Below are 10208 nucleotides of genomic sequence, written 5' to 3'. Positions count from 1 at the left end.
AAAGTCCTTCGGTGTATACTTAGGGCTTCACGATACATGTGCATCCGGACACTGAATGACAGCTCAACATGAAACCTGTTGTAGAAATGATCAAACTCAAGTCTACAAAAATTCATAAGAAATTAGACCGACTGAGACACATTCGAGAGGTAGCCACCATCAGAGCAGAACCTTGGCATCGGCATGGAGTCCCAACTCTCCCAAGGCATTAACAAGACACAACAAATAAACAAACAGACCCTAGCACGAGAGGCTTATGGACCTGTGGCCCTTGCAAGACCTCTCCAAATGCAATAACTAACATGGTGAAAACTAAATCTTACCGTCACCTAGAAGCAGAGATCGGTGAAGAACCGACGAACTGTTTCTTTCTTTTTTTTAAACTGTTGGTGGTGTGTTGGGGCTTTTGGGTTACGTTAACGAGCTGGATCTCTGTTATGCCCAAAAAGCTGCTAGAAACAGTTGATCTCGCTCGAATATTACATTTTTCTGTTCTCGTGCATTAGTTTGCAATTATTTCTATGTCGATCTGGAATTCTTGAATGATCCAAATTATGACAGTAAACAACAAATACCGCGAGCGGTATTCCCATAAAATATTGTATAGACTGAGAGAGTGAGAGACTTCAAAGGACTAATTGTTGGAAATGAGTTTCAAATTTCGATTCAATGTATTCAAGACTATTCGTTGTTCTTTGTTGCTGTGTGTTGGCATTACCTCTAAGGAAAAAACAAATGAGAACGTAGTAAATAAACGTAGTGGCGGTGAAGAGAAGTGTTGGTGTGTGATAGTAGTGTAAATAAGTTTCTTTCAATAAAGTGAATATGGTAAGGATTCATTGGTCAACACTGAAGAGCATATTTTGTTTTGTTTGCGTTTTTTATTCCTTAATTGAGTCTGATGAGTTGTTATTTCTTTTTCACAGTTTTCTGGAAAGCTCCGGTTTTTGTTAGTGATAGCTTTCATGTTGTTTGAACAGGTTTGAACAATTTATTTTAGTCTCTTGATGTCAGGGTGCAGGAAAATTCAGATTAAATGTCATTGTCGCAAATTCCTTGGCTTACATCACTTGCTCTAAAAATTCTGCCATACGGCGGCAATTCTTATATATGCTCTTGTACAATTTGTGGCACTGGGGATATCGCATGTGGTGTTACTTTCCAGTTTGTTTGTCTGTTTATGTCTGGTTAATTGCGGGAAATCCAATGTTAATAAGGACCACTAGTTTCCATGCACTTACAGTACCACTTTACCCTCCCTCCCTCAAAACAGCTACCAGTGATGCTTCAGACACCCTCTACACAAAAAACATGTGTTTGTTGCGATTAATTCTGTATATTATCCGACTGTATGTTCATCTTTTTGCTTCTATAAGTTGCTTGCAATCATCTTTTATAATCCCAATATTCCAGTTCACCTTTGTGCTTATTTCTGATTTCTTTTGAAGACCACCTTTCAATGTAATCAGCACCTCATCAGCCAGTATTTGCGTCCTTACTTTGTTAATCATCTATGCTCAATTTTAAATATGAGTGAAGCGACTTATCATTGAGGTTTCTGGGTGATCAATTGGCTGCAATACATGTGTTTCATCTGCAGTATTGGCTATTGCCAGTACTGGCCATTGCGTACTTCTGAAATGCTGGTAATGTAATAGTTGTGACCAGTTAGTTAGTAACAAATACATAATTGATGTAGGGAAGTTATGTTTTTTTTGTTCTTTTATGCCTTTTTATGCCATATCACAACGTGTATGCAATGGCTTTCTGATGCGCCAATCAACTTTACATTTCATTTAGTAAGAGTTCCAGTAAGGAATACACTGTAATTACGTACCATAAATAGTCCTATGCGCATTTGTGTCATGAAAAGCTTTATTTTTTTATATGTCATGATTACAAATGTGAGAATGTGGAAACTGCTTGTTGCATGACCAAATGGAATACTTTCAAAATGAAATACAATGCAGAGGGTTATTTGCCTTCAGCAGAAATCCACTGAGTCCAGATGCATATAATGTTGGAAACTCTTGGAGCACACTGTTGAGATGAGATAATGCTTTAGTTTGTTCTGGATTGTGCAGGCTATTTCATGCTAATTTTCCAGTCAGCTGTTTGAGACATCTGAGAGTACTAAACTGAAAGTGGATAGTATAAAATATAAATCACATCTTCATTTTGAAATAGACAGACAGAGGGGTAGGATGGTCTAGCATTGCATTCTCAACATTTTGCTCTCTCCTTTCATCATAAATTAGAATACAAGAAAAATGTGTGGTTCTGATAGGGAATACATATGCAAACATAGTGGCTCATTTATGAAGAGTATATTGGCAAGCAAAGATAGTTTCAAATAACTCTGCTTCCTTAATTTCATATTTTTCATTTTTAGAGATGTCCATTGCTGTGGGCTATATTTGTTTGCCATTTTTGTCATTTTTAGAGATGTCCATTGCTGTGGGCTATATTTGTTTGCCAATATTCTGTGTCACTTGATACATTTACATCTTCTTCCATCTTATTGAGAATCGTTTTTCAAAAGTAGTGTGTCTTTGTTACAGAGTGAGAGCACGGAGGGGTTTCCTTTACCAGGAATTTGAAAAATAGGAGTTCTTTATTCGTTGTAACATTACCTGTTAATATGTTAAGCTAATATCCGCTAATAGTACTGAAATGTTATTCTGTCTGAAGCTACATTCATTCCTGCAGTTCAGATGCCTTTCATAACAGGGATTTTTAGTAGAACATGTATTGGCTGATGCAAGTGTGTGTGACACACAGGAAATCTAAATTGGCTTGCTTCTTAAATTGTTCTTGAACCTAAACTGTGTTGTGTATAGGTCAGTTCATAGCAAATCACAAAGTTTTGGACCTTATAGTCAGATATTTATTTATTTTTCTTTGTTGTATGTATCCATAGCATAAATAGAAAGTACAGGTTGGTGCATGAAAAGTAGGTCCCGAGTACTGGCTGCTTGCCAGATATGCACAAATTGTTGCCTACCATGACCCAATACAACTAAAAATAGATAAGCATGTAATAACAATTTAGTAAAGAAATATGCAAACACAGAGGTCTATATTTGCTGAATTCATGACAAGTGGCAGGTGATAATGAGCACTGTAGTTCTCAAAGACGGTTTTTTGTGTGCCACCCTGTACAAAACTTCATATTCTTTCAGTGCATGTTCCATTTATTGACATTTTTAAAAGTTCCAAGAAATGAAAATTGCTCATTTTCTGAAAGTACTGTGAAAGAAAGTTGTCCATAACTTTAAAACTGTTATGCTAGGAAACTGTAATTATTACCATCTAACAGTCTTTTTTTACACTTTAACTTGATAGGTAACAGAACAATGCTATGATATCATCCTTATTATATAAAAATGTTATAATGTGGTAAATCTTGAAAGCACTCCTTTGGTTTATTACTAAAACATTGATTAAAAATGAATGGAGAAAAAATAACTTGTTGAGGTATATAATTAAGAAAATTTTATTAGATTAAAGAGGTAAGAGACTTTGGTACGAAACTGTGCAATAAAGACTTTCCCTCAAACACCAAGCTGTGGTATTAGCTTACAACAAAATGTGAATTACATGTTTATTAGCATAGTCCTACAGTATAAATCTGATAAAAATCTGAGTAATAAAAGTTGTGTGGAATAGAAACATTATCTGCATTTTTGTTAGAAGAGTTGTAAACAATCTTTTTCTATCACAGGATTAAACCAAATAAAATAGCCACACAAAGCAGTTATTTGAGCACTGTTTGTTGAAGCCTTACTTGTATAATAATTTTCGATAGACTTTGTTTCTTTTTAAGTGAGGATCACAATTGCTTATGCCAGGTCAGTACGGAGACTTCCAGCTAGCATCCTGGAGTTGATATTTTTTAGGATACAATCAACTAGCCCATCTAAGACTCCAGGGGTTGTAGGCCAGACTGTGATATTTGACCTGGGCAGTTTTTAAAAGCTGCTGATTTCATAATATTTAGTTAAAAATTGCCAATTTTGCTATATTTTTCACTTTATCATTTTCACAAAACTTTCCTCTCCCTATCAGTAGGATTTAAGTATGGGCAAAGAGCATGCTAGCGGGTAATACAGAAGCGTCTGATTCCACCATCTGCATTGACCCATGACGTCACAAATATGGAGGAAATGACCATACACTACGACTCCAAATATGGTGCCTATGATGTCATTATGTTAACATGACCATAAACACGAAAATACATTGAAAAACCTACGCAAACACACACACACACACACACACACACACACACACACACACACACACGTCCCGCAAAAGCCTAAGAGTGGGAAATAGGGGGTTTTTGGGTGGGGACAAAGTAAATATAAACAAATTTAGACACACATCACCATACCAAACCACACAAAATGACGAAAAAAACCGACAACACAAAACTCCTCCAATTCCACTAAACACAATATCCTCTGGAATCAGACACTTCCCTATACCTATATAGCTCAACAAATTGGAATCGAACACATCCCTTGACCTATATAGCTCCCAATCACACAAATAACACTTACCTTAACCTATATAGCTCAACAGCAACTCCCGATACCTGAACAGCCACAACCACACATTGGAATCGAACACTTCCCTTGATCTATATAGGTCAACAGAAACTACCGATACCAAATCATAAAACCCAAAACTACAACTACTTCCACAATCATCACTACCTCAAAAAACACAACAAACCAAGAAAATTGGAATCGAACACTTCCCTTGACCTGTTATCCTTACGACATCTCCACATACAGCCGTCCCTGGTCCGAGACACCGTAACTTTAGTAAGCCTCATTTTTTCATGACATACTGAACACTTCACGACTTCATCCAAAAGTCTGAACAGTTGAAGAAATTTTATTAGAGACAACGCACTGTCCCCCATCATCGCCGATACCGGAAACTGTTGACTTTGTCAGTCATATCCATACCTACCAAAGACATAAAAAAAGCAATTTACTAAAATTAACACACGACGAACTGGCCTGCCTGTTCCTTTACTTAAATTCTATCGTTCACATGTGGGATGCATCAGGGGGGAGATACTGCAGATCGTCCATGCGCACAGTGAATATCCAGCGGCAGTTGCCAGCTGTGCTGGTGGAGAAGTGGAGTGCACTCCCACAAGAAATCCTCACCAGTCTTCTCTCTGTATGCCCCCCCCTCCCTCCCCCGTTTTTTTTTTTTTTTTTTAAAAGTTGGTTTGTGGGACTTAGCTGTTCGATACGGGAAAGGTGTTTAATTTGACATCCTTTAGCAGTCTTGCGTCCAGCACAGAATCATGTTGTGGAGTATGCATTGTCAATCATGGTGATCACACGCCCTATTAAGAACCATCTCCCGCTTTTTGTAATGTCCAGGGGACTTCCGTAAATTGCAGTGACTTCAGTATAATTATTGTCTTTGAATAAAAGCATCGTTTCTGGTCATCTCGTTGTGTATTTCTTTCAGTTACCATCTGCACTATAGTGTAGCAGTTCTTTCTATGTATGGTCCAAGTTTCATTGAGGTATTTTGCTTGGCAATGACACATAATGCAAAAGCTACTTTTGTCCTTAATTTTTGCACACCAATGTGTAAGTCAAAAGTAAGTTTGACTGCAGTGTTATCCTCAATGTAGTACACTACAGAAAGGTGCTGTGTAGCTTAGGTGATGGTACAGTAGTAGGACTGAGTTTCATTTTGAAGCACAGATGAGTAGTGTCCTGCAAAATCATAGATTATGAAAACTTAGGCCTCTCACTAGTTATTCTGTGTAAACAGAAAACTGGTATGCTTCCCGTTATACACCAAACATGAATTAATAACAGAGGTGGAGGTCCATTATTTTCAAAATCAGCTTCAATAATGACCAATTTAATGTTGTTTGTAAGTACCCTAAATAAATTAACTTACACTTGAGAGGTTGAGCATCTCTCATGCTTGATGTATGTAATAACATTTGTAAACACTGCAACAAGTATGTTGTACTATAGACCTAACTGACATCCAACAGTAGTAACATACCTGTTAACTGGTGACCGTTCCATACCACATGAACATCCAAGAATCTTCAATATGGTGCACCACTATATCAAAAAATTAAGTTCCATTTCATATGTCCTGTCCCCATTTTCAAAATGTATCAAAGTCAAACAGAAAGAGTAAGAGACACGCATTTTTTTCTGCAAAAAAGGGTATTTCCAGATTTAAAAAAAAGATTGCATTTTGACACAATTTAAATTAATTTTACGGTAGCATTGTGTTTCATATCACTGTTGAAAAATTTTAAAATGACACCAAAGTCAACTCTGTAACTTAAATAGTTGTGGAGTGATACTCTTTAAAAACATTTTGAAAATTAAACAACTTATCATATTTTGAAACCCGAAAATAAAAACATCTTGCATACTCAAAAGCGGTGTGCATTTGCAATATTTGTTAATTGCATGAGTACTAAAAAAAAACTTAACCAAAAACAGTTGACTTGATTTGGATTGTCCCGTACTGTGTTATTGTGGTGTTTTGGTGGGGGCACAATGTTTTGATCAATACTAGATTTTCAAATTTTTACAATTGGCTGCACTATAAAATGTGATTTTATACAAATGAGTGGTGGACAAGTGGTGTCATTCAGCTCTTGATGTGTTTTGCATTAAATTTAATTGTTATTCCACTTCTGCTGTAATGTGTAAACCTTTCTTCACTTGAAAACTAATAACATTTTCCATTAACTGTTAATTTCAACTGTCCGGCCATCCCGATTTAGGTTTTCCGTGACTTCCCTAAATCGCTCCAAGCTAATGCGGGGATGGTTCCTTTGAAAGGGCACAGCCGACTTGCTTCCCCGTCCTTCCGATGACCTCGCTGTCTGGTCTCCTTCCACAAAGAACCCAACCCAATCACAGTATTCAGTTATAATCTTTTGTCAGCAGTTACATTACAAGGTGAAGATAGTCCTTATTTAACATTGTAGAGAGTGTGTTATGTATGGTGATGAGACCACTGCCTACGCATTCAGGCTGTATTAATGCTGTATTATCAGTTTACCTGCGGATCTGAAACATTCCTCTCACCTTTCCTCCTTTGTTTTTCCCTTCCCCTTTTCCCTGCCCCCCCCCCCCTCTCAAGAAAGAAAAAAAAATTAAATCTGTCTACATCTCACTCTCCCTTCCTGTTGTTGTTGTAGTCTTCAGTCCTGAGATTGGTTTGATGCAGCTCTGCATGCTATTCTATCGTGCGCAAGCTTCTTCATCTCCAAGTAACTACTGCAAAGTTCATCCTTCTGAATCTGCTTAGTGTATTCATCTCTTGATCTCCCTGTATGATTTTTACCCTCCACACTGCCCTCCAATACTAAATTGGTAATCCCTTGATGCCTCAGAACATATCCCTTCTTCTAGTCAAGTTGTGCCACAAATTCCTCTTCTGCCAAATTCAATTCAGTGCCTCCTCGTTAGTTACATGATCTACCCATCTAGCTCCCTTCCTATATGTTGTAAAATGCATTAACAGTTTAACAATGTCATCTTCACCTCGAAATAACTGACCCCCCTCATCCTGGGCCGAGCGGTCTAAGGCGCTGCAGTCATGGACTGTGTGGCCGGTCCCGGCGGAAGTTCAAATCCTCCCTCGGGCGTGGGTGTGTGTGTTTGCCCGTGGAATAATTTTGGTTAAGTAGTGTGTGAGCTTAGGGACTGATGACTTTAGCAGTTAAGTCCCATAAGATTTCACACACATTTGAACATTTTTTTCATCCTGGGCTACAAGTGAATTGCCCTTCCTTTTTAACCTTCACCAACTTCAATGTATTCTTTTCTCTTCCTCAAGGATGGAACCCAGAAGGAAGGATAGTACCATGTACATTTATAGGTATCTGTTGTCAGAGTCATCGTTACACATATAAGCTTCATTCAGGATTCGCCCATGTAGAGAATGCACTTGCTGGCAGCACTGATATAAGGCAAATTTAAAATAAGGTTCCAGAACTATTAGTGTTTTACCAATAAAACAAAACAAGTTGTAAAATCTGTTGGTGAGAAATACCTCACATTTGCATATTACGAATGAACTTGGTGCTTGATTGAATAGACACACTTACTTGTACAAGGGATGACAGTGATTTTATTTTTGAAAGTAGTTTATTTGTGTTGGGATATAGAATATTTTTGATCTATTTGTGTTTTGCAAAAACAAATAAATTTTTCGGCTGTCCTCTTGAGGATGCAGTATATAACTGATTGTAGGAAGCATGGATTTTCTAGATTTAATCCACAAACTTGCTTTCAACCACATCTTCACACGCTAAACCTTATGTCATGTGTTCCACATAGACTAAACATAATTCATTCATTTTTACACGTATTTCGCCCATTTCTCTTGCAAATTTCACCCTGTAGTTTTATCTGAATTCTGAAGAAATTTGTAATTGTGCCATTAAGTGAATCGCATTTTGAAAAAAAGGACTGTCATCGGCAACTGTCCTGATTCTCAACTGTTTTACACCATGCGACTCTTAGAGAGGATGTTAAATGTATCTGTGCTGTCAAGTCATATGGCCTTATCATTGGTCCCGAATCCTGATGTGGTTGATGCACTGTACAACCCAAATGAGAAACAGTGTGTGCTTCATACTTTTAAAGTATTCTGATTTGTCTAATTATGGGAAATAAATACTAGCAGGTCGTTTTTGGACATTTGTACATGTAAACCCTTCCCATTGTTGCCCTTACTCTTAGTGGTAGTAGGGGTATCTTACTCCGGCAGTATTTTTATAAAAATAATGAGTCATGTGTAAATGAAATTTGGTTGAAATTGCTCCAGAAATTCAAAGTTATGCTTTTATGTCGTACTTTCTCAGCCCAAACTCACATTTATAGGTGTGGTTGGGATAATGTCATAACATTTTTGTACAAATAATTACAAAAAAGTTGAGTCACAACTACACAAAATTTGACTGAAAATGCTCTAGACATTCCGTAGTGATGCCTTTCTCACCCTCTTTTCCTTCTCAGTTGTCCCCCCCCCCCCCCTCTCCTTATGGGAGGTGATGGTACTTACCCCACAGAAACCTTCATGGGTGTGACCACAACAACTCATCAAAATTCAATCATATTTTCTCCTTATGGGAGGTGATGGTACTTACCCCACAGAAACCTTCATGGGTGTGACCACAACAACTCATCAAAATTCAATCATATTTGGATGAATGGTACAGGAGTGCAAAGGAGACAAACAGACAAATATTTTATAAATGAAACATTGCATCAAATAAAATAAAAATGTAAACAGTCACGCTTGTAAAAATGCAATGTATATCAGACAGTTAGAGTTTTCTTTTTTGTTTTAATAGTTCCTGTGGTCAATTTCTTGTGCCAACATCAATTTCAATAATTAAAGGGAGAAATTGGCCTGGGGAAAAAGCTGTTAGTAGGGCAAGTTTGGTACTTCTATGGCTTTAAGTTAGCAGCACTGGGATGAGCCCTGATCAGCTGATGTATCAACATTGTTTTGTTTATAACCTCAAAAACACATTTCAAGGTGGCAAGTCCGCTTGAAATGTCCACATTAGTTGAACAATGTTCAGTTAATTGTTTTGTACTTCCTGAAGGTGAGAAGCAAGTGAATATTAATTGTAGAATGTCTAAAGTTTATGGTGAAGGTTGTATGAATCGTGCAAATTTTTACAAGTGAGTAGAGCACTTCAAAATTATCACGACTCAGTGACTGACGAACACTGTTCTGGCCGACCAGTTGCAGTTTCAACTTTCTCACTTGAAAGTCGAATTGATGACATTATTTGGGCTGACTGCTGGGTGAATGTAGGAATAATTGTTGATAAGGTTCAAGTTAGTACTGGTACAGTTCACAACATTATCTGTAACAAGCTGAAGTACTGCGAAACATGCATAAGATCGGTCGCAAAGAAGTTGATGCAGCTACACAAGGAAACAAGGTGGAGAGTGTACACAGAGCTAAAGGGACTTTAGGAAAGAGAGGGTGAGCACTTCCTCAAGAAAATTTTAACTTGTGGTGAGACTTGGGTTCACTGTTATGAGCCAGAATCAAAAAGACAAAGCATGGAGTGGAAGCACACCAACTCACCTGTCAAGAAAAAAATTCAATACCCAAGCATCGGCAGGAAAGGTCCTGTTTACAGTGTTTTGGGATGCTGAAGGTCTAGG

At 37.6% G+C, this 10208-nt stretch overlaps 1 protein-coding gene across 2 annotated transcripts in view; it reads left to right on the top strand.

Moving 5' to 3' along the window:
- The first annotated feature begins 718 nt into the window (after positions 1-718).
- LOC126412114 (nucleoside diphosphate kinase 7) overlaps positions 719-10208 on the top strand; it is an 89459-nt gene continuing 79969 nt past the window's right edge. The window contains exons 1-2 of one of the 2 annotated variants that reach the window (XM_050081553.1): positions 727-828; positions 927-980. In XM_050081553.1, the coding sequence (XP_049937510.1) occupies positions 826-828; positions 927-980 (57 nt within the window). In that variant the 5' untranslated portion in view covers positions 727-825. Of the gene's footprint in view, positions 829-926; positions 981-10208 lie in introns of both variants that reach the window. The other variant, XM_050081561.1, reaches the window with a different exon arrangement.

This window comes from Schistocerca serialis, chromosome 1, assembly GCF_023864345.2.
Source record: "Schistocerca serialis cubense isolate TAMUIC-IGC-003099 chromosome 1, iqSchSeri2.2, whole genome shotgun sequence".
In the NCBI taxonomy this organism is placed as follows: domain Eukaryota; kingdom Metazoa; phylum Arthropoda; class Insecta; order Orthoptera; family Acrididae; genus Schistocerca; species Schistocerca serialis.
The sequence above is the reverse complement of the archived record's forward strand: the minus strand, read 5'-3'. Positions and strand labels throughout refer to the sequence as shown.